A 25,230-nucleotide genomic window follows, 5' to 3' on the forward strand; every position below is an offset into this window, starting at 1 on the left:
GTAGTTTAAATTCTTGAGAGCTAGTATTGATCAGGGGTTTGGGGAAAACAATCTATAGTCACACAGAGCTGGTTTGACTTCTGGTCTTACTTCATAATTTTGAGCTAGTTAAGCCCCAACTTCCCTATCTAATGAGGATATAAATAATAATAATATCCACATCACAATGGTTATGTTGACAATTAAATGAGTTGATACATCTAGTGTTTAATTAGAAACATGCAGAGCAATTCATGACATATAGAAATGCCCAATAAATGTTAGATACATTGTTGTTTTAAAGAATATCCTAAATGTAAATGTGGTGTCCTTCATTGGATTCTGGAACAGAAAAAGGACTCTGGGGAATCCAAATAAGGTCTGAAGTTTAGTTAATAGCAGTATTCCAATGTTGGTTTCTTGGAAGAGGAGAATGAAAAAGTTGGCTTAAAACTCAACATTCAGAAAACTAAGATCGTGGCATCTGGTCCCATCACTTCATGGCAAATAGGTGGAAAAACAATGGAAACAGCAAGAGACTTTATTTTCCTGGGCTCCAAAATCACTGCAGATGGTGACTGCAGCCATGAAATTAAAAGACACTTGCTCCTTGGAAGAAAAGCTATGACCAATCTAGACAGCATATTAAAAAGCAGAGACACTACTTTGCCAACAAAGGTCCATCTAGTCAAAGCTATGGTTTTTCCAGTAGTCATGTATGGATGTGAGAGTTGGATTATAAAGAAAGCTGAATGCCAAAGAATTGATGCTTTTGCATTGGAGAAGACTCTTGAGAGTCCCTTGGACTGCAGGGAGATCCAACCAGTCCGTCCTTTAGGAAATCGGTCCTGAATATTCATTGGAAGGACTGATGCTGAAGCTGAAGCTCTAATACATTGGCCACTTGATGTGAAGAACTGACTCACTGGAAAAGACCCTGATACTGGGAAAGATTGAAGGCAGGAGGAGATGGGAACGACAGATTATGAGATAATTGGATGGCATCACTGACTCGATGGACATGAGTTTGAGCAAGCTCTGGGAGTTGGTGATGGACAGGGAAGCCTGGCGTGCTGCAGTCCATGGGGCTGCAAAGAGTCGGACACAAGTGAGCAACTGAACTAACCTAACTAATGTTGGTTTCTTAGTTCTGATGAATATACTGTGAGACAACTGTAATGTGAGATAACTTTAGGAGAAACTGGGTGAGGGGTTTATGGTAACTCTCTGTACTATTTTTGTAACTTCTCTGTAAGTGTAAAATTATTCTAGAATGTATTATTATGGTTGGTATTCACTTTATTCTCGCCACATCCCTCTATGATGTAAGCAGTATAATGAATGCCATTTACAGATGAAGAAACTGAGGGTTAGAGAAGTTGAACAAGTTGCCCACGGCCACCCCTCACAATCAGGATAATAGAGTAGGAATGATTGGTGGGCTGGGATTTAAACGGAATGCAAAAATGAGCATTTAATGAGCCCCTACTTTGTGTAAGGCACCACCCTATGTGCTGTCTCCATGGGGAATAACAGGCAGCCTCTGTTCTCAAGGTCAGAACAAGTAGGAAGCTCAAGTTCACACAGAGGGGAGGACATAAACTAGGAATCCTGTTTGAATGTTCATTGGAAGAATGGATGCTGAAGCTCCAATACTTTGGCCACCTGATGTGAAGAGACAACTCATCAGAAAAGACCCTGATCCTGGGAAAGATTGAGGGCAGGAGGAGAAGGAAGTGACAGAGGATGAGATGGTTGGAAGGCATCACTGATGCAATGGACATGAGTTTGAGCAAACTCAGGGAGAGATTGCATGCTTCAGTTCATGGGGTCGCAAAGAGTCGGACACAACTTAGAAACTCAACAACGACAACAACAACAATTTGGAGGGCATGGCACCAAGCAAATTCAAGGGAATCACATGAATTTGCAGAATAAGTGTAGAGGTAAAGGCAAGTCTTGCTGGGGGCTTAGGGACAGGTAGCTCCATGGGTGGGGCTTCGATCTGAGTCTTAATTCGATCTGGGAAGGGAGAAAGGGAAAGCATGAGTCTTTGGGTTGAGCCAACCCTGACTTCTGCTTCTTCCCTCCTTCTAAGCAGCCCCTAGAGCAGGACCAGGTGGGTGCACACTTGGCTGTCTTGTCGCTTCATCGGGGACGGGAGGTCACAGTGCACAGAGCGTGGGCTTTGGGTCAGGCAGCCTGGGGTTCAGCAATTGTTCTATTTCTTCTCATCTAGTGATCTTGAGCTGGTTACTTAGCCTCTCTGAGCATCACGAAAATGAGGTAACAATGCCCAACTGACTGAGTTGTTATGAGGATTAATCCCATTAGATGTGTCATGATGCTAGGCTCATGGTAAGGCCTCAGAAGTGATGGCTGCCTCTGTGCCTCTCTCCTTCATTGTGACAAGGCTGACACAATGAACCTTTGGTAATGCTGCTAAACATTTCGTGGAAAGGCAGCTTCTCTTAAAGGAAAAAATGTGGGCTTTGGGAGGCTGTGCTACTGACCATTTGGGTAAACTAGTGTCACTGTAAATTAGGACTGTTGTGATATTACAAGGGGAAGTGTGAACACAGCCCATAGACATAGTCCATTCCTGTTAGTTCTTGTCATTTTGTCCTGTGTTTTTCTCCATTTGATTCACATTAATGTTGACTACTCCCCTGAACCAACTTATTGCTTTTCCAGGACAAATCTTTTAAGTCTTATATTTCTCAGATCCCTCCCCCCAGCACTTAATTTAGGGGCAGAGTAGGTGCTCATCAAACACAATATGGCCCATTTTCAGAGTGGGCTTCCTCAACATTTAGATGCCTACAACAGCTTCAGTAGACTTCGTTCTACCCCATCCTTCTGAGCTTGAGAAATCGTGCTTGGGTTGGTTGAGCAGAAGAAGACCAACCTGTGAAATGACCGCCAAACATTTTATTTATTTTACTGGAATAGTATTTTACCATAATATTAGGCTTCCATCTCTAAGACAGCTCTGAGGAGTGGGAAGCGGAGGGCAAGACAGAAGGCAGGAGCCTGGGAAAGTTGCATCAGATAGCAGCATCAGCCTCTGCAACTAAATCAGCTGAGGGAACCCATAATGGCCCGAGTCCACTCTGCTATGAAAAATCCGCCTGCCGACTTCCACCCTCTGCTCCACCTCGTTCTCCGCCTCCTCGTCCTCCACGTCGTCCTCGCTCGACTTGCGGCAGGCATTCTGGTAGAGCACCGCACACACGCCGGTCAGCCAGGCGGCCACGGTGCCCGCGGAGAAGATGCAGAAGCTGATGAGCAGCAGGAAGATGTAGTCCTGGAGATCTAGGTTCGTGATGCACATATACCGGAGCGGGTTCCCCACCTTCGTGATGGGCCATCCTGCCAGCTCTGTGGGCTCCACGCAGGTGGCATTTTGTTCATCTAAGAGGAAACACACAGCAGGCAGAGTGCTGAAACAGATCTCCTAGGCTTGTGAGGCCAACGGGGACCTGGCGTGATGGCCTGGACGCCGGCTACTCAAAGCGTGGTCTGGGGGCCAGCCGTACCGGCATCACCGGGACCCCGGGAGAAATGTGGAATCTCAGGGAGCATGCCCAGGCCTCCTTGAATCAGAATCTGCATCTTAACAAGATCTCCAGGTGATCCCTGGGCATAGTAAGGTTTGAGACTGCACCTGGATTGCTTTTTGCCCCAGGCTTAGCTGGATTCACACACCCACTCCAGTACTCTTGCCTGGAAAATTCCATGGACGGAGGAGCCTGGTAGGCCACAGTCCATGGGATCGCAAAGGGTCGAACATGACTGAGCAAGTTCACTTCTAGCTGCATTCACATCACCTCCTGAAAATGACCTTTGCCTTTTAAGGCTCTTCAAGGAATGAGAGACCACAGTAGGAGCTGGGAGTTTGGAACCTTAAGCAAGATGGTCATGGAGTGTTGACATTTCACAGAGCTCCATCAGTGCTTGGCATCGCTTGCTCCCCTTCCTCGCCTCACCCCCACCTTCCCCTCCACCTTGTCCCTTTCCCTTCTCCTGTGCCTGAGCCCAGCCAGGGATCACTGAGGCCACCCAAGGTCATCACACCCCACTTAGGAGGGACAGGATTCCCTGGAAATGCCTACTGTGTGTTCTCTACACCCTCAACCTGGAGAAATCAGGGAGGAGCTCAGGGGAAAGAGACCGCCAATATGGGAAGCGGTTCTGCTTCTGTGATGCTGTTGGCATCACTCATGATCTACATGAGTCTCAGTCCTTTCTAGTGGCTGACTCAGCTGCCTGGCTCCTTCTCTGAGCACCTCCCCACACCAAGCATTGTGGACTTCAGTATACAATAGAAGACAAAGTGGGTCATGGAGCCAGACAGACTAGAATTCAAACCCACTGTCACTTACTAATTTTGGAAACTTCAGCAGGATGTCTGATTCTGTCTTTGAATCCCATTGCCTCATCCTATAAAGAATAACTGTATCCATGAAATTAAAAGACGCTTGCTCCTTGGAAGAAAATTTATGACCAACCTAGACAGCACATTGAAAAGCAGAAACATTACTTTGCCTACAAAGGTCCATCTGGTCAAAGCTATGGTTTTTCCAATAGTCATGTATGGATATGAGAGTTGGACTATAAAGAAAGCTGAGCACTGAAGAATTAATGCTATGATTTAGTTCAAAAGATTTAAACTATGGTGTTGGAGAAGACTCTTGAAGATTCCCTTGGACTGCAAGGAGATCCAACCAGTCAATCCTAAAGGAAATCAGTCCTGAATATTCATTGGAAGGACTGATGCTAAAGCTGAAACTCCAATACTTTGGTCACCTGATGCGAAGAACTGACTCATTAGAAAAGACCCTGATGCTGGGAGGGATTGGGGGCAGGAGGAGAAGGGGACGACAGAGGATGAGATGATTGGATGGTATCACTGACTCAATGAACATGAGTTTGAGTAAGCTCCAGGAGTTGGTGATGGACAGGGAAGCCTGGTGTGCTGTAGTCTATGGGGTCACAAAGAGTCGGACTGAGCAACTGAACTGAACCGATAAAGAATAACATCTATTCTTGGGGGTAATAAAGAGGATTTAATTGGCACAGGTGAGCAGGTAAGCTATTGTACACAACAGTGTACACAGTACCTTGTACACGAGAGTTGCATAGACTGCTCAGAGCTCTGTCATCAGCCCTACATTTTTCTAGCTCCATATACTCTGCCATGCTGATGCTGAGCTGCCTGTGTGCAGTGTCCTGGTGAAAATATCCAGCAAGCATTAGATAAAGGAGTTTCCGTTCAGGGTTGAGATTAGGGCTTAAGACAATTATGATCAGAATCATAGTAGCAGCTGATATTTACCAAGTTCTGTCTACATGCTAAGTGATATGCAAATGCTATCTCATTTAATTCTTACAAGAATGTTGACACACGTTTTTTTTTTTTTCTTTTCCCCACACATTTTCATCCTTGTTTTTCACATCAGGAAACTGAGACTCAGAAAGGTTTCCTAACCTGAAGGTTCTGGATAAACTGCAGGATCTCAGCAGGGGATAGGAGACAGAAAACCTGGACTGAGCCATCTGAGCTTGTTTTGCAGAAGTGGGAGTCACAGAGAGAGACTAATGCGGGGAGAAGCTTCCCCTACAGCAGGGTAGGAACTCCAGGCTATGTAGTGGTAGTAGTGAAAGTTGCTCAGTTGTGTCTGACTCTTTAGGACCCCATGAACTATACAGTCCATGGAATTCTCCAGGCCAGAATACTGGAGTGGGTAACCTTTCTCTTCTCCAGAGGATCTTCCCAACCCAGGGATCAAACCCAGGACTCCCTCATTGCAGGTAGATTCTTTACCAGCTGAGCCTCAAGGGAAGCCCAGGCTATGTAAAGGCACTGATTTCTTTGGTGACCAAGGAAATGAAGGAAATCAGTTTGGACTGGAGCTAGAAGCAGGAGAAATAGGGAAAGGAATACAGAGGTGAGCTTACTGGGCGGAGGCTGGCCCTGGCTGACTGGAATGAGCTGTCTATGACCATTGAGTCCTCTCCAGACCAGACACTGTTGCCCGCACCCTGGCTCCTGGTCAGCGCACCTGCAGTGAACTTGTTGGTTACTGTCAGGAAGCTGGCCTGATGTTTGTAATGCTACTGAGGACTCGCTCTTGGTAGAGGTTTTAGTCACAGGAGGAGGAAGCCAGCATGGGGCTGCAAAGATTACAGAGGAAAGGAGAGGAAGAAGCCCCTCTCTAGAACGAGTGTGAGACGGAGGCCCTGTGGGTGACCCAGGCCAGCTGGAGGGAAAAGGGGCCTTGGGTCTCCATCTCAGGGTGCTGTAAAGGGTCAGGGACGCAGTTAGGTCTCAAGACCTCTCTCTAGTCAGCCTGGTTCAAGGACCTCGGGGGCTTTTCCAGGAGGCCCAAGCAGAGGCTGGTGAGGTGAGGGAAGACTCCTGCAATCTTCAGGAATCCTAGCAAGCACCTGCCCAAGCTGCCAGAGATACCACGTGGGAATATACAAAGAAAGATGTATATGAGAAAGGAGAACATGGGACTCTGAGGGTCTGGAGTGTACCCAGTGGTGGGGGCAGAGGGGTTTATCTCATTCTATTTTTAAAAATATTAGGCTTTCAAATCAGGGCTTGAGCGGCAGATATGAGACTAAACATTAAATGCGTTATTTCCCCATTTTGGAGCATTACCTTGAAAGGAGCAATTAGGCAGTGATTTTAATGCATTGTTAGGCTGCTTTTAAGTGAGGGATGTGGGTGGTTCTGTGGGGAGGGTTTTTCTGCCGCTGCATTCTCTCTCCCCTCTTCATTGCCTGTCCCCGCCAAGGTGTGAGCGCTCCTCACCTCCCAGCAGGTCTGCCTCCACCATTGCCAGTTCCCCAGCTCTGACCACTGCACACACTTCTGCAAGCTTGGCTCTTGCCAGTCACAGTCCGGTTCAAAACCCGTCTCACTCCCCCGTGGGCTCAGGGTAACAACGTCCAGACCACCTGGTGTTCAGAACCCTCAGCATTGCTCTGTTCTACCATTCCCACCTTACTTCTCAGTTCTCCCAGTAACTCACCCTTTGCTCCTTGATTACATCTCCCTTTACCTACAGCTAGCTTTGTTACACTGCTCTTTTTGCATCAAATATCTCTTCCTCCAATTTTTGCATCATCAAGTCCTTCCTGTCCTTCGAGGTCTAATGTAAATGCATCTACTCCCAGGAACCCTTTCCCAGCCACTTCATCCTCGTAGTTCAGAGGATATTTTGTGATTGTTCCTGTTCTGAACTCATCTATTGCATTTCCTAGTGTCATTATTACTGCACCTATCACGTTCTATCTTACTTGGTGGTTATTTGCTAGAAAAGCAAAGCATCAAAAAAAAAAAAAAAATTTGAAAAAGTGTATTTTTTTTAAAAGACTTTTTTGATGTGACCATTTTTAAAGTCTTTATTGAATTTGTCACAGTATTGCTTCTGCTTCATGCTTTGGATTTTTGGCTATAGGGACATGGGATCTTAGCTCCCTGACAAGGGACCAAAACTACAACCCCTGCAAGTGAAGTCTTAACCACTGGACCACTAGGAAAGTCCTGCAAAAAGCATATTTTCTCTCCTACAAGACAGACTTTTAACTCTTGAAGACATAATCCATGTTTGATCATTATCATTCTTGTTAATAAGAGCTAATATTCCTTGAATTACTTGATTTTTAATATTTGGGGATTTTCTAGCACTGCTTTCATTATTCAGTTCTAGTTTAATTCTACTGTAGTCAGAGGCATATTCCTTCTGATTTCAGTCCTTTGAGGTCTATTAAGAATTTTCTTTATAATAGAGTCAGTTTTAGTAATTTTTGCATGTGCACTGAAAAAATGTATTGTCTTTGTTGAATATGTTGTTCTATGTATGCCAACTAGGGTGCTTTTATACAGATTGTCTATGTCTTTATTGACTTTTTATTAACTTTATATATTGTCTTGGTTACTATTAGCCTATTTGTTGTCTGCTAGTTACTGGGAAGTATGTTAAAATCACCAGTTATGGTTGTGTACTTGTCTACTTCTTCAAATAGTTCTGTCCAGTTTTGCTTACATATTTTGAAGCACTGTTCTTAAATACATATGTAACTGTTACCTCTTTCTGGTAGACTTACCCTTTTCTTTTGGTTAGTGTTTGTATTGCATATCTTTCCCCAGCCTTTTAATCTTTCTATGTTCCTATATTTAAGGTACATTTAGTAAGCAGGATGCAGCTGGACTTGTTCTTCATTCAATCCAGGAAACTGTATTTTAATCAGCCCATTAACATTTAATGTTAGACTGATATATTTGGATTAACTACTTGTTTTCCATTTCTCCCACTTTTTAAATGATCCTAGCCCTCTATTATTTCACCTCTCTCTCTTTTTAAACATTTTTTATTTTGTATCGGGGTACGGCCGATTGGCAACACTGTGATAGTTTCAGGTGAGCAGCCAAGGGATTTAGCCACACACGCATGTATCCACTCTCCCTCCAACTCCCCTCCGACTGAGGCTCTTAGGTAACATTGGGGTGAGTTCCACATGCTATACAATAGGTCCTTGCTGGTTCATCTCGTCTTTAGTTTGTTCATCATGCATTCTTCTCCTAGTCTAGTATGATGACTGGAGTTTTGGACCTATCTGCTCATCTTGGAGGGTCTTATATGTTCTAGGTGTCATATAAATTAAACTCTACTCCTGAGCACCCCACTGGGTGTGTGTGGTAGTCGCTCAGTCGTGTGACTTTTTGCGACTTTATGCATTGTACCCTCCCAGGCTCCTCTGTCTATGAAATTCTCCAGGCAACAATACTGGAATGGGTTGCCATTCCCTTCTCCAGGGGATCTTCCCAATCCAGGGATCAAGCTTGGGTCTCCCACATTGCAGGCAGATTCTTCACTTTTTGAGACACCAGGGAAGCACCCCACTAAGTAGTTTTAATTATTCCCAGGCTACAGAATGAATACATTGTTCATCAATTACTCCTTCTCTGGCTTTCTTGGTCTCCTTGCCTCTGAGAAAAGGCGACCAGGCACTGTTGGGTATGGGCTTTCATTCACGTTACAAACAGGCGACTCAGCCCCATATTATCCCTTCCTCAGCTCCACTTCATAGTTGCAGAGCATTTGCCCCAGTTAAAGTGCCTAGGTACAATTACAGGTATCATTAATGTTTAAATTCCCCCTGCAAATAGTTCCTAAGGAAACATAAACCACACACTTATTTAGTTCCTCATGTGGCACATTGCTCACAAGTGGAAAACCTATCTGCCAACATCAATGCATGAAGGGAAAAGTTTCAGGGACCCAGAACCACGTCTGGTAGCATAGGAACTGAGGAAGTCTTCCTTCAGAAAACCAGCTTGAACCTGGTGGTTTTATGAGGAACTGCTCTTTTTCTTAGTCCACAAAAGTGACCACAGTTCTGCAGTCTGCTTGGCTCTCCAGATGAGCAGGCTGCTTTGAGTTCCCTGGACAGTCTTGCTCAGGAACTGCGTGGGCTAAGTGGAGGAGGCCAGCCTCCAAATGATGGTCATGTAATGGGAGAGGATGCAACTTGCAGACTTCAGTTACACTGCAACTGCCCCTTGGAGAACAAATGTCAGTGTCTATCAGCCTAAGCACTTTGTGGTAAAATTTCCACCTGGAACCTAGAGAAAGGCCCAGTTCCCCCATTTTTCCTTATTAGGCCCTAGCTTGCCTGAATATCATTAGATGTTCAGTACTTTGTCATTCTCTTGTTTTTTTTTTTTCCCAGCTAACTTATGTATTTAACGAGGAAGTGGATTTACTATGTATACACTTGTCTGCTTCTGTCTGCTAGATTATGAACTCCATGAAGACATGGATTTGTGTTTCACTATTGTGTCTCCAACATCTAGAGTACTGCTTAACACACACCAGAGCTCAAAGTATGTTTGTTGAGTGGGTTAAATATTTTTTATTAATGTCCCTTGGGGGCAATTATTGACATAAGGCTTAGTGGGAGGAAAGAGAACTTGGGGTGATAGAAGGCCATAGATGGGCCAGCTAACCTCTTACCATTTTGGACTACTCTACACTAGGCTAATACCAATCCCTGCTTACCGTGTGAGAGTTTAGGGAGAATTCAGTGAGCTAAGGGATGTGAAGTCTTGGAGGAGGCAGGAACAGATGGTCTCCAGGACAAAATGAAGGGTAAACCTTGAACTGTCTTCTGAGAGTGGAGAAGGAAATGAGGCTAAGTGCAGATGGAGATGGGGGTGAGGATACAAGGGCTGCAGGCATATCAAAAGGTAATTATTGTTCCAATCATTGCTTGAGAATTGTTTGAGAGCAGAGACCCTATTTATTCACCTGTATATCCCTAGTGCCAGCACACAATACAGCCTTGATAAATATCTGTTGAATGCATACAGGGGGAAATGTGTGGATTATTGGCCTAATTTCATACAGTTCAGGTGCTCAGTCATGTCCGGCTCTTTGCGACCCCATGGACTGTAGCATTCCATGCTGCCCTGTCCGTCACCAGCTCCTGGAGCCTACTCAAACTCATGTCCATCAACTCAAGATGCCATCCAACCATCTCATCCTCTGTTGTACCCTTCTTTTCCTGCCTTCAATTTTTCCCAATATCAGGGTCTTTTCCAATGAATCAGTTCTTCATATCAGGCAGCCAAAGTACTGGAGCTTCAGCTTTAGCATCAGTCCTTCCAGTGAATATTCAGGACTGATTTCCCTTAGGATTGACGGGTTTGATCTCCTTGCAGTCCAAGGGACTCTCAAGAGTCTTATTCAACACCACAGTTCAAAAGCATCAATTCTTCAGCACTCAGCTTTCCTTATGGTCTTACTCTCACATCCATACATCCATCCATACTGGAAAAACCATCACTTTGACTATACAGACCTTTGCCTGTAAAGTAATGCCTCTGCTTTTTAATATGCTGTCTAGGTTTGTCATAGCTTTTCTTCCAAGGAGCAAGCGTCTTTTAATTTCATGGCTGCAATCACCATCCCAGTGATTTTGGAGCCCCCAAAATAAAGTCTGTCACTGTTTCCATTGTTTACCCATTTATATGCCATGAAGTGATGGGACCGGATGCTGTGATCTTCATTTTTTAAAAGTTGAGTTTTAAGCTGTTTTTTTTCCACTCTCCTCTTTCACTTTCATCAGGGGGCTCTCTAGTTCTTTGATTTCTGCCATAAGGGTGGTGTCATCTACATATCTGAGGTTATTGATATTTCTCCCTGCAATCTTGATTTCAGCTTGCACTTCATCCAGCCCAGCATTTTGCATGATGTACTCTGCATGTAAGTTAAATAAGCAAGGTGACAATATACAGCCTTGACGTACTCCTCTCCCAATTTGGAACCAGTCCATTGTTCCATGTCCAGTTCTATCTGTTGCTTCTTGACCTGCTTACCAATTTCTCAGGAGGCAGGTAAGACAGGTAGGCAGGTAAGGCAGGTAAGATGGGTCTGGTAGTCCCATCTCTTGAAGAATTTTCCACAGTTTGTTGTGATCCACACAGTCAAAGGATTTAGCATAGTCAATGAAGCAGAAGTAGATGTTTTTCTGTAATTCTCTTGCTTTTTCTATGATTCAACAGATGTTGGCAATTTGATCTCTGGTTCCTCTGCCTTTTCTAAATCCAGCTTGAACATCTGCAAGTTCTCATTTCACATACTATTGAAGCCTAGCTTGGAGAATTTTGAGCATTACTTTGCTAGCGTGTGAGATGAGTGCAATTGTGCGGTAGTTTGAGCATTCTTTGGCATTGCCTTTCTTTGGGATTGGAATAAAAACTGACCTTTTCTAGTCCTGTGGCCACTGCTGAGTTTTCCCAATTTGCTGGCATATTGAGTGCAGCACTTTCACAGCATCATCTTTAAGGATTTGAAATAGCTCAGCTGGATTCTCATACAGCATTTCTTTAAAACTCATGTTTTTGGCTTTGCTGTGCAAGACTTGTTTCTGATGGAATTTGAAGCGAACACTATTATATTCTGCTATACTCTGAGTGGGGTTTCCCTGGTGGTTCAGCCGGCAGTAAAGAATCTGCCTGCAATGCAGGAGACCTGGGTTTGATCCCTGAGTCTGGAAGATCCCCAGGAAGAGGGCATGGCAACCCATTCTAGTCCTCTGGCCTGGAGAGTCCATGGACCGAGGAGCCTGGCAGGGGGCAGCCCACAGGGCTGCGCAGAGCTGGACGTGACTGAGTGACTAAGCAGCTGCCGCAGCAGCACCCGATGAATGGCTCAGAGAAGTCTCCCTAGAGGGGACCTGGACTGCACCATATGGCAGCCCAGCACAACCAAAGCCAACTGGCCAGCAAGGCCCTTCTTAGAGCCTCACGCATGGTCCTCTGAGTGTTTCTAGTCCTGACCTTGGCTTCTACTTTTGCCTCCCTAGAGCTCCTTTCTCTCATCACCCAGATGTCTTCCCTTGATGGCATGAGCCAGGTTCAGCAAACTACAATCTGTGGGCCAAATCCATCCCGTGGCATGTTTTTGTATTGATAAATAAAGTTTCATTGGAACACAGCCTTGACCTCTCATTCATGTATTTTCTATGGCTGCTTTCATGCTACAGAGACAGAGTGAGTTGTCACAACAAAGACCCACAAAGCTTAAAATATTTGTCTTTTTTTTGACTTTTTAATTGAAGCATAATTGCTTTACAGAATTTTGTTCTTTTCTGTCAAACATCAACAAGAGTCAGCCGTAGGTAGAAAGTGTGTGCTGACTCCTGGTCTAAAGCGTCCTTGGCTTTGGATGATTTGGGCTTGGGCAGTACAGTTCTTATAACAATTTTTTCCCTTGTATGAAGAGTTCATATTTTGGTAAAGCTTAATCCTGATTCATAGACCATTGGAACATTACAGGAACAAACCCTGAAGTCTAGCAAGTTCAACCTGATTATTCCTGTGCTTTAAAGTTGCTTAGACTACAGGACTGGTCTTTTGTATAAGTGGTTGTAGATGAGCAAAGTTTACAGGTAGAAAGACCCCTTTTCTTCATAACACTTCTAATATGCTTCTCAGTGCCCAGAATTCTGTCAGCAGAGCTTCACTTCACTGATAAAACAAGGCTTGAAGTGTAAAGTCCTCTGGAAAAGAGGCCAAAGACTTAGGCCCTCCCCTGGGGAACCCCTGCCACTGACTTTCCGTAGCAGGTTTTGATGTGGGGAGAGGAGCCAACTGCATGTCAGACCTGGGGGATGGTGCCAGGCAGTTCTGAAAAGCTAATTTGTAAACCCTAGTTTGCTCTCAGTTTGGCCTAGAGCTGGACCTTGTGAATAACTACCCATCTTCTTGGAAAAATTCCAATAGTGGACAGTTATTATCCTCATGGATAAGAGGCAATTTAGAAAAGCTCAGTGGTAGAAGGGCAACACTCTTCACCATTCACCCAGGCAGAGACTTGGGAGTCCTTCTTGCTGCCTCTCTCACATCCCATAATTCAAGCCATGAGCCAGTCCTGTTAGTCCTACCTTCCCAATATACCCTAATTCTTACCTTCTCTGGACCATTGCCTGGAGCCAAGCCACTGTCCTTCCTTGCCTGAAAACTGAGACAGCCTCTTAACTCAGGTCCCCGCTTTCTCATCTCTCCATCTAGCAGTGGGAAGCAGCTCTAAATCATAGATCGTGTCACTTCTTCACTTAAAACCCTTTCATAATTTCCATTTTCCAAATGTCACATTTGGAATAAAATCAAAAACCTCTCCATGACCTCCATGACCTCCAGGTCCTATATGATCTGGCCTTTGATTTTTAACCTCATCTCTTACTTCACTCACTCTTCTTCAGCCATATTCACCTTCTACTACATCGAAGTTATTCCACCCTAAGGTCTTTGCACTTGCTCTTCCCTTTGTTTAGAAAGCCCACACCACTCTGTGTCATAGTTCCTTTGCTGATCCCCTCACTTTATTCAGTTTTCTGCACTTATCCTTTGATATGTTGGCATTCCCCAAATCTTCTGTTCTTACCCTGTGATCCTCTCATTCTAAACATCCTTTGTATGGTTTTCATGATCACCAGTGAGCTGATGACTTCCAACCATATATTTTATTCTCTACTCTGAATTTCAGGTCAAAACATCCAAAAGCCTCCTGTCTCACAAAGAGCTCCCACTCAACACATTCAAGATGGGACTTGACCTCTCCCCGAGCCCCATTACTACTTTCTTCTCTCAGTGGAGTCCCCACAGTTGTCCAAGCCAAAGCCTTGGGAATTACACTTGATTTTTCCTTTCCTTTATTTTCCACATCTCATTGACTTCTTTTATTCACTCAAATATTTTTTGAGAACTTTCTCTGTGCCTGAAGATTCAGACCTGCTCTTTGATCTTGTAGACCTTCCTATCAGGGAACACAAATTGTTAAAGAACACAAACCTGTTAATTACTTAGATTTGTGCCCAGAGTCACAAAGGGAAAGTGCAGGGGATTCTGAGAAGGTCTAGTTCAGTCCCAGGTCCTGCTGTGTCTGCCTTCTGGACACTTTCTTCTGACCTATCTGTACCTCTTCATTCATGCCTCTGCTGTAGACTGCCATCCTCTGTCTGAATGCCCACAGGAGCCTCCTAGCTCTGCATCCATCTTGCCTGCCTTCCAAAACTTCTCAGGATACATTGCATGTTCCCTAGAAAATCATTCAAAGGCCCTAGATGGCCAACCCCCGTTTCTCTTTTCTAGCCGCATCCACACTTTGTTGGATTTCTTTCAGGTTGGGGAATTCTTCATCTCTAGAGATGAAGCAACTGAGGTTAGCTGCTTTGGGGGCCTTGCGCTGCCTCCTTCCAGGGGCCTGAACAGTGTTGGGTGACCAGAGGGGCCATGCAGAGAGGTCTGGCATTTCTGAGTTTGAGGGGGCTTTAGATCACCCACTCTCAGTGATTCCAACTGGGCTGAGTTAGAGAGTGTATGAGAATCACAAAAGGTCCTTCCCAAACTGAACAAGCTTGCCACCTCCATCCCTTCTCAAATTTTCTGGATCGTTTAGGGGTCACTGACCCATTTGCAGCCCTCTCAGCTGCTTCATTGCCCTCGGGAGGCTGCTTCTCTGACTCTCAGCAGAAGGGAGCCACAAGGCCGGGGTAAGGTGGGAGAGACATGCTGGCAGAGCAGTTGACGGCCTTGGCAATGTCTGCGGCCCAGCTGTTCCTGTTTTTGGCGTCTGGTCTTTATTGCACTCTCTCTGATGGAGGAGATGGGTTAGCATTAATAGTGGAAGGGTGTGAAGACCTGAATTCATTCTGGAAATCTAAGCTTTGGCACAGTTGTGGATGACTTTGTACTTGGCGGGTTGAAATGGGGCCATTATCCTATCACAGCAGCCTGGAATACGGGATGAAATAGCCTCAGAATGAAACTAAGATGTTCTCTGTTCAAAATGCTCTCTAAATGACTTAGACCTGAAGCCGAGCATGGCCCAGCCCATCTGCTTCCTGCAGATGTCCCCAAGTGACTTTATCCCCCTGCCTTGGTGGCACTCCTGCCTAGACTCCTCTTTTTGACTTGTGGACCCCACCACTGGACTAAGCAGGACTGTCTAAGGACTATAATTTAAGGGCTGACGCAGACAGACCATCTGTTCTGAAACTACCCCCATGTCTATGCTAGTAGCCTGTCCCTTTCTGTATTCTCACTGGTTCCGTTTGTTCCCTGTCACATTGCAAATGCCCCTAGAGGGAGACAAATCAAAACATTATTAGCCACCAACATCTCATCCAGGGTGTTAGTCGCCCAGTCATGTCTGACTCTTTATGACCCCATGGACTGGAGCCCCCTAGGCTCCTCTGTCCATGGGATTTTCCAGGCAAGAATACTGGGGTGGGTTGCCATTTCCTTCTCCAGGGGATCTTCCCAACCCAGGGATCAAACCTGGGTCTTCTGCATTGCAGGTAGACTCTTTACCATCTGAGCCACCAGGGAAGCCCCCAACGTCTCAGTGCAAATCAATTTATTCACTAGTTGAAGCAGCCACTGTAGAGCTAGAAGCCAGGTCATTGTCCTCAGGCATCTCATAGACCCTGCCCTACAGCTCACTGGGCCATGATCTCTGGACATGGAGCCTGGGCTTCTTGTGCTCATTGGAGTTTGAGAACTGCTGGTTGAGCAGGCCAGGCATGGGAGGAAAATTCAAGGCACCTAGTCCCTGGAGGGTGGAGGCATCATTCTAGGCCAGTAGAGGGTGTTTAAGACAGGAGGTGGGAGAATGCAGAAGTTACAGGCTGCATTTCCTAATTGTGTGACCACAGTACTCATCTCTAGGAACGCCTGCACCTCAACACTAACCCATTGTGTACTTGCCCGTTTGGGACCCTGTTTGCTGACCACTGATCTCCTCTTCCTACATCTAAGTGCATCTTATCTTTCTATTTAGGTCTAACTAGAAGGAGTCTTATAGTGTGTCTACTCCTGTTTCCTTATTTCAGAGCAAGTGAGACTCAGAGAAAATGACTTGCCACCCAAATCATACATTGACATGATTGAGATCAGAATTCCTAGCTTTCAACTGCATTTTCCCTCTCTTGTATCCCTAAATTTGTCTTATGAAAGACAGGATTTATGACTTCTTTCCCTGTGATAAAGCACCCCAACATCAAAATACAATGTTAAGCATATAATAAACATACAATAAATGTTTCAGAGTTGAATGGACTGTGATGTGCCTGATAGTAAGGAAATACCATGGCAAGGGGGAAGCACTTAACTTGGATGTTAGAAGATCTCCATCCTGGACTGGGCTTTAGAGCCACTTACCTGAGACGAGGCTAAATTCTAAAGTTCCAGCTTAAGCATCTTATATTAAAGGCTTCCCTGACCAGTCATAAATATGGCTATTTAAATGAATTGAAATGACATAAAATTAAAAATTTGGTCCTCAGTTCCACTAACCTTATTTCAAGAGTTTAATCACCACATGTGGCTAGTGGGTACTGTGTTGGATAGCACAGATTTAGACCATTTCTACTGCTGCAGAAGCTTTTGTTGGACAGCGCTAGGCTGTACTTTGAGGGTGTAGAGGCAGGGTGGGGGGATGTAGGAAGCCAGATTTATTCTGTCCAGGATCTTAGAGCTGCATGAGTTTTTCAGAGCATCTTCAGAGGCATTCAGCTCTGTCCTGCTGGGGAGCTCTGTCCTGGGAAGAGCTCAATTTCCATGCTCACCTTGAAACAGCATTAATGACTGGAAAATCACAGTTCTGGCCAGGAATTAGACTTCCTATTTGCTGACTTGAGCCAAAAAGAAAATGGAATCTGTGAATCTGTTTTAACTCTGTATTGATCAGAGCATCCGGGGAACAAGCTCACTTCAACTCACTTCTGTTTCTGCTATGACTTTTGTCTTTGGAAAGTGAATACATGAACTCTTTGAGAACTGGACAGTTTCCAGTGCATCTGGTGAGTCTATCACTGAGGGTTTCCTTTGATGAAGATGTTTGATAACAGCACCAAATCTCTGGTCAGTAAGGGAAAGTTTCGATGTTCCTATTAGCTGTAGCCTTGAAATGAAGTTAGGTGAATAAAACATTCAGCCTCTTCTATAGTTCCTCTGAGGGGGGAAAGCTACAGGATGACATAGGGGAAGAACACATTATTACCCTTATGTCTTTTGTTTTAAGACCACTCCATGTCTTGTCTGGATCTTGGCTTCCTTCATGGTTCCCCACTGTTTCAGAGTTAGTTATTTGTATTTCCTAAGAAACCACTCTTTCCTCTGATATGAAAGTTGATAAAAGCTTGTTGGTGTTCAGTCACCTAGTTGTGTCCGACTCTTTGCGACCGCATGAACTGCAGCACACCAGGCCTCCCTGTTGTTCCCCATCTCCTGGAGTTTGCCTAAGTTCATGTTCATTGCATCTGCGACGCTGTCCAGCCATGTCATCCTCTGACGCCCTCTTTTTCTCCTGCCCTTGATCTTTCCTGGCATCAAGGACTTTTCCAATGAGTTGTCTATTCACATCAGATGACCAAAATACTGGAGCTTCATCTTCAGCATTAGTCCTTCCAGTGAATGTTCGGGGTTGATCTCCCTTAAGATTGACTGGTTTGACCTCCTTGCTGTCCAAGGGACTTTCAGGAGTCTTCTCTAGAACCACAATTCGAAGGCATCAAGGGCACTTGTATTATTCTTCCCAGGAATTTATGTATCTTTCACAATCCTCTTCAAGACTGGGGCACTTTGGGGGATCCAGAAGGATACATCTCTAATGGTTAATGGTAGCCTGATGGTAGGCAGTAGATGGGGAGAGCCTGGGACCAAAGTTCTATTCAGTACTCTTCAGATGACAAAATTACACCATGAAGGTGACTTCTTTCTCCCAAGGCCATGTCCACCCCTTGGAGGTTGGAACTGACCTCCTTGATGTCGTCCCTTGAAAGATGCCTGCATGTCCATACCTGTGCCTGGAAGTGGGCTTGTCGTTAAGGTAGAGCTTCAGTTCTAGACTCAGGTGCCTCAGGAAGAATCCCCTTACTGATGCTGGTCCAGCCCTAAGTCTCATGGTCCAGTTGAGGCCATGCCTTTATTTGAGATTCTGGTTTTTTTTCCCCCAGGGTCTGAATTCCTGTGTTCATAATTCATCCAGTATCCAACTCCCTCCAGGATTCCCTCCATCCCATTTTCTCAGGGATGGGTGTCCTGAGACCTGCTGCCCACCTTCTCATAGCCTATTTATACCCCCACATGCATCTGTAGAGGCATGTCTCCTGGACAAGGCACCTGTCCTCCAACACCACTGAGCCTTCCTGAGGTCCCCTGCTTGGCCCATTGACTGCCCGACTGACAATCTGGTACTCTCTCTGTACCCTCTGCCTTTCCTGCATCTGCCTACCATTCATTTATTCAATGTTTATGGCGTGCCAGTCTTAACGCTAATGGAAGTTCATAAATGTTCTCATTTCATCCTTATACCATCCCTGGACAGTGGGGTCTATTATTAGACCCATCTGAAAGATGAGGAAATTGAAGTGCAGGGAGGTTAAGTGAATTATCTGATCTCTTTAAGTGGCAGGGCTAGGATTATGATCCAGGTCTATTTCGCTCCAGAACCTGAGCTCTCAACACTGGGCTTTCCTGCCTGCATGGTGGCCGTCCTTCACCACCTGCAGCTGAGACTTTCCCAAGTGCTTGTTCTACCCCACAAGACACATGCTTGCCTTCTTTGTCCTGCTCTGTCCAGTGAGTTTAGTTCTGGTGTCCCACTGGACCATGGGACGTGTATGTGCAGGTGACTCATAGTCAGATGAGTCTCTGTACATAGTCCCAGGCTTCTTGGCCAGTTATCTCCACGAGCACTTGTTTGGGACATAATAAATATTTAAATGAATGAAAGGATGAGCTGAGTGGTAGCACGGAAGCTCCTTGCTTCACTGCCATGCTCTTCAAACGGTCTACATACTATAATTTTGCTGTCATACTGACCTCAATACTGCACTGAAGGCAAGATCTCCAATAGCAAGGTTTGGTATTCTCCCTGAGTCGAAAATGAAACCCATCTTTAAGTTGGATTCTCCTTTATAAACAACCAGGTTATTCAGCTTATTTCATAGAAATTTTTCCCATATCCTGAAATTTGGGCACATGGGGAAGAGATGTGATACCATTCAAGAACATGTCAAAGATTACCATTTTGACAGAAAATGTGGTGTAATAGGTGGGCTAAAGGTTGAGAGTTCAACTAGAGTGTTTGTAAATAGCAAAGATACTTTCACCTAACAGAGACATGAATCATCATACGAGAGTCACATAGAATAAATGTCTTCCATTATGCTGAGGTCTGGCTGGAGGACACGTGGAGCGTTCAGTGAATTCCGCTGTGTTTTCAGCTTTATGTGTGTGTGTTTGTTCATGTGTTGGTGTGTATTTGTGCATTTTTATATGTGTGTGTGTGTCATGCATATGTAATACGTGGTTGAGAATGTGAGTATGTATATATACATGTATGTATGTTTGTGTAGATATAGTTTTGTGTTTTTATATGTGCATGTATGTATGTGCTTGCATGGTGTTTGTGTGTATTTGTGTGTGCATGTGTATGCATGGGAAAGAAGAACCAGACTGAATAAGGTGCAAAGGAGAGCAAACACAGAAGTTAGGTTTATTCTTTGAGAGTTTGGGTAGATGGGGGTGAAACCTCAGCTTGGAAGGGAAGTGCAGGCATATTATAATGAATCTATGATGGCTCGGGTTTATTATCCAATGAAAGTGATCTTGTGTGAGTTCCAAATGTAGACAAGACATAAAGGTGACATTTAGGTGCTGTGGCCCTATGCTTATGACATGACTTATATCTACAACTAAAGTGACTTATTGGATCATAGTTATACAATTTGAGGACTTAAGAGAGAGCAGTCATATAGAAAAAGACCTGAATTTGAAATCAGGAAGTTCAAACCACCTACCTGACCTTTAGTAGTTGTGTGACTTTGGGTGAACCAATCCATCTTCTCAACCATAGGATAGGGTCCAAAATACCTATTCTAGCCTCTTCCACAGTCTTAGGGCACAAAATTTAAGAGCTGGTGTGAAACTCAAAGTAAAGAAAACGAAACTGCATATGTGAAAAACTTCAGTAGCTGCAAAACCCAATACAAAGCTAAATTGTTCTATGCCTGGCCCAAGGCTCACTGATACCTTTAAGAGATAATAATAGTGAATTGGGGCAGTGGGACTATACTTCTGCATGAAGTGATCTAACCAAACAGCAGAGGGAGATGAGCAGATTTGCAGTTTGCGCGCACGTGTGTGTGTGTGTGTGTGTGTGTGTGTGTGTGTGTGTGTGTGTGTGTGTTGAGTTGGGGACTTCTACTGGACACTGGATGAAAGAGTTGTCTACATCAAAAGACAGACTCTCCATTCAGGAGAAGCTTATGATCTTGACAAGAGAGATACCAGCTTCTCATGTTTTTGAAAACATGTAGTGAAACAGATTCAGTTTATAATCCTGTTCAATCCTGGATTGAATTGAGTCAGAGTCCAAAGTAGTTAGTCTGAAAATTCTGAGAAGATACTTTAAAAGCTAAAATTCTGATTAAGGGAGATTACCTGGAAGGTGAAGTTAAAGGCTTAGGGACTGGGGAAGAAGCCAAGCTCCTTCACACTTTTCAGCAGGGGGTCCTCCTGGCAAACTGGCAATTTCTGCTCAAGAAAAATGTGTATGAATGGTGGGGAGGGAGCAAGAGATGCTGCTGCTGGTCCACAGGCTAGGTACATGAACACTGACAGGGAGAACCCCATCTGGGAACCATATTTAATGTCTGAGCATGATTAATATCAACCTTCTTTTAGAGAGCTTTCTAGAAACCACCACAGCACCAGTCTTGAGAAAAGCAGAAGACATCATCCCTGGAGAGGCAAGGCAAGTGACCCAAGAAACTGCTCCAGTATTCTTTTATGATTAGTACTGTTAAGAAAATGGTCTGACAAAGCTTGTTCCTTTTGATTTATTCTAACTTGAGTTGGCTTAGATGGTAAAGAGTCTGCCTGCAATGCAGGAAACCTGGGTTTGATCCCTGGGGTCAGGAGGATCCCCTGGTGAAGGAGATGGAACCCACTCCAGCATTCTTGCCTGGAGAATCCCATGGACGGAGGACCCTGGGGGGCCACACCCCGTGGGGTTGCAGAGTTGGACATGACTGAGCGACACACACGACTCAAGTTGAAGCACCTAGCAGCAGGGCCAGGTGCCTCAGGCACAAAATTTAAGGAGATACTTTCTCTTGGTGCCACCGTCAATTTTGCGTCCTGGGAGCCCCAATTTTGCATCACTTGCCCCATCATAGTACAGCCCCTGCCTGGAAGACATTTAAAGACATACCCACTTAGAAAGCCAGGAGGACACATTTTTACTTGCTGTCATCACCCAATTCCTTCTCCCCCAGTGCCCCTTAAAGCCTGGCATTTTGGTCAGGAATCTTTCTAGAATATTGCCGCTTGGACTTAAGAGTGGAAACTTCAGCAGGACATTTGTGAAGCTGGTGTATGAAATTATTTTCAAAAACACACACCCAGGGAAGGCAGAGAAGACATGGTCCTGACAGTTTAATTACATCAGTGGCTCCAAGCTTTCTGTGAGGGGCTCATTATTTCACATTTATCCAAAGCTCTGGCTTCCCTGGGTGAAAGTGATATTGGTGGTGTGGGGGAATTGAAGGATGAGAATGGGACAGTAAAGTCACTGAAAAGAAGAAGGGATGAGGCACCAGAGTGCCCCAGGGACCATGGCAGAGCAGTGGGGACAGAGGACAGAGTGGCAGCAACTGGCTTGTAACTCTACCAGGTAAGACTTGAGAGTCTGCCTGTGAGTTCGGAATCTCTCTGCTTGACACAGTGGGATTGGTGGCCCATTCTCCACTCAGTCATGCTGTTCTCTCCTTCCTTACATGTTAGCATCTGAAGACAAAGGAGGAAGCAAATCCTTCTCCTCCTCCTCTCATTCATGTCTAGGTGGCTCAACTGTCCCTCCTCCATCTCTATTGAACTTTCCTCTCTATGTATCATACCACTGGATTTTCTCCTGGTTAGGAATGACTGAATTTACTTTTAGATCCTGGAAAAAGTCAGTCACTGAATTAAACAGATTAAAATAATTTACCAGTGGAATTCAGTGCCCTTGTATTACTTTGTCACTTTGCAGTTATAGTACATTATCATTTCCACTCATTTCATATTGAAAGGACAACTCTGTACGTTTGGTAATATTATTGTCCCCACTTTATGGATCAAGAAACTGAGGCTCAGAGAAATCAAGACTTCCCCAAGGGCAGCTGAGTAGTAAGGGCTGAGTGTGGGAGCAGAACTCAGCCCTTTGGATAACTATTCTAGAACATTTTCTATTGATCCTTATCGCCTCTGCAGTCAACCCAAGGATAGATCCTGCAGAGCAATAAGAATGCTTTCTATCAGCTTTACCCAGCTTTCTCTCCCACACTAACCCCCTTCTGACTTCACCTTTTCTGGAACCAGTTCCTCCTATGCCATCACATCCTCATCCCCACACGCAATCAAGCCCTCACCTGGGTAGTTCAGATGGGACACTATTAAGTAGATGGTGAAGTTCAGGAAAAAGCAGTTGCATTTCCAGGGGTTTCCACTCAGATACAGGGTCTGGAGTGTTATGAGGTTCTGGAAGGCAGCTTCGTCCAAGGTCTGCAAGCCGGTGTTTCTGAGGTCCAGGTATCTCAACGAGCTGGTGTTGGCAAAGGTGTACTTGTTAAGTGATAACAGATGAGGGTTGTTGGAGATATTCAGCTGCAGCAGATTGCTGAGCATGGAGAAACTGTATGGGGAGATGAAGGTTAGATTGTTGAAGCTGAGGTCAAGGTAGATGAGTCTGAAGACCCCGACAAAGGTATAATCCATCACCTCCTGAATCCTGTTCTTCTGGCAGTCCAAGTAAACAAGGTCACTGAGGAGTCCTAGATTCATCGCTGGCAAGAAACGGATCTTGTTATCACTCAAGTACAGCCTCCGGGTGTTCAGGGGTATGTCAGAGGGGTATTCGGTTAACTGGATCCCTGTGCAGATCACTTCTTGGTCTTGACATTGACAATTATTTGGACACTTTGACCCCGATACCAGTATCATTCCGAAGGAAAAGAGTAACCACCCCGGCCCAGGGCCTGAAGCAAGGGACATAGTAAGCCGCGGCGACTACCCTCCTTCCACTTTCCAGCGGGCGCTATCCCTCTGATCAGAAGGCTGCGAGGGGCGGGGTGGGGCGGGGGAAGGGCGCTGGAAAGAACTGTAACACTCTAGCTTTGTGCAAAGCAATTTTCCATTACAGGAGAACTGAACAGAAGCTGAAACGCCAGGCCCGGTGCCCCACCACCCGGCTTGGTGGCCCTGCTGGTTGCTCACGCCCAGACTGCTGCTGGGAGCCTGCCTGCTTGCCTGCGTTTGCAAGTGAAGGGGAGCCAGGGGAGAGTCACGTGACAGCGAGGCTGCCAGTGGACACCTTTGTGACGTCAGCAGCTTCCGGCGACTGCCCTGCGTGGGGGGGCGGGGGGGCAGAGTCCTGACTTCTGGGTTGTGTGTGGGTGTTTTGTAAGCTGGTTGTCCTTGGGGGAGTGGGGGCCTGAAGCATGGGAGTAAGGCGGGAACTCCGTGGGTTCACTGTGTGTGTGTATCAGCTCCCTAAGGAGGTGCTGTGGGTTAGACTAAATTGGACCCCCTAATCCGCAGGCCATAGAGGAATCACAGAAATCTCCAATGCAACTCCCTTTTTTTTACTGATGTGAAAAGTGACCTGTTTGAGGTCAGTTCTCACCATGGGTCTCTTCCCTGGGTATCGAGTTTGGATAGGTGCCGTTTTTGGGGGTGTTGTCAGAAAATGGGAAAGGGGCAGGAAACAGGGGGGCTCCTTTGAAATGAGGCAAGGGAAGTTCCCTGATAAGGTGGTACTCTTATGGCTGTATTCCCAGTTTGCATAAAACTCTGTCTGCATTTGGAATATATATGTGTACTAGTATTAAAAGCCTTTTGAGCAAGTATAAATAATCCCCCTAAAACAAAACCCAAATGTATAAAAAAAAAATCTGAATGCGATGATATGAACTTTTCTTACCATTTTTTTCTAGAATATTTATATTCTAAAATAGCGTGTCACTAATGCTCTAATATGAGTTTATATTCATTAGCTTCTTGAGGGGTGATGGGAGGGGCTCTTTAAAAGGGAGGGGTGGAGAGTCTGAAGCTTAAGAGTTAGGATGTATCATCCAGTCTCTAGAAGAAGGCACATTGGGCAGAAACAAAGCATCCCAGGAATTAAAATTTTTATTTTGGAGAAGAAGGAATCTCATTCTTTAAAACATTCATGTATACCATAGCTTGAATATTAATAAAGCAATGAAATCTATATTTAGCTTAGAACAGTGCCTGGCACCTGGTATATAATAAATATTTATTGAATGAATGATGCGTGAATGTCTCTGATGGTCTGCTTCCTTTCCTTGTTTCTCTGCCAAGAGAGAAATTAATAAACTCAAGTGGATCTGTGGCTGGTTAGCTAATGCTTGATTGTGTTTACTTACTCAGCATTTCCGGGGTGACTGGCTGTGAATTAAGATGATGACTTTGGTGTGTTTACTGAATTGAAAGTGACCTTATTTAAGCAGAAATTTCAAACACTTAAAATAATGACCCAGATGATAATTGTACTAATTGAAGCAGGAGTTTATTGATAGAAGCATCACCCTCTCCTTATAATTAAAAAAATTAATTCCTGGCTAGATTTTACATGATTGCCCAGGAGGGGAATTTGGTACATG

General features: G+C 44.9%; 1 protein-coding gene and 1 long non-coding RNA gene across 2 annotated transcripts in view; one reads left to right on the forward strand and one right to left on the reverse strand.

The window, feature by feature from the left end:
* The window catches only part of LOC122429867, a 60,237-nt gene extending 38,916 nt beyond the window's left edge, over positions 1–21,321 (forward strand). Inside the window, exon 3 of the long non-coding RNA XR_006266166.1 lies at positions 21,251–21,321. This is a non-coding gene — a long non-coding RNA (uncharacterized LOC122429867). The remainder of the gene's footprint in view (positions 1–21,250) is intronic.
* On the reverse strand, positions 2,999–23,909 carry LRRC52 (leucine rich repeat containing 52). Its single transcript, XM_043450525.1, has 2 exons — positions 22,978–23,909; positions 2,999–3,393 (listed from the first exon to the last, which is right to left on the reverse strand). The coding sequence occupies exons 1-2, from the start codon at positions 23,597–23,599 to the stop codon at positions 3,053–3,055; spliced, it is 963 nt and encodes a 320-aa protein (XP_043306460.1). The 5' UTR covers positions 23,600–23,909; the 3' UTR covers positions 2,999–3,052.
* Positions 23,910–25,230: the final 1,321 nt, after the last annotated feature.

Source organism: Cervus canadensis, chromosome 2 (assembly GCF_019320065.1).
Source record: "Cervus canadensis isolate Bull #8, Minnesota chromosome 2, ASM1932006v1, whole genome shotgun sequence".
In the NCBI taxonomy this organism is placed as follows: domain Eukaryota; kingdom Metazoa; phylum Chordata; class Mammalia; order Artiodactyla; family Cervidae; genus Cervus; species Cervus canadensis.

Coding starts and splice junctions, on each gene's coding strand:
- LRRC52 (XM_043450525.1), bottom strand. CDS start 23,599: ATGTCCCTTGCTTCAGGCCCTGGGCCGGGGTGGTTACTCTTTTCCTTC. Junction 3,394..22,977: donor GTCCCATCTGAACTACCCAG/GTGAGGGCTTGA, acceptor GTTTCCTCTTAG/ATGAACAAAATGCCACCTGC.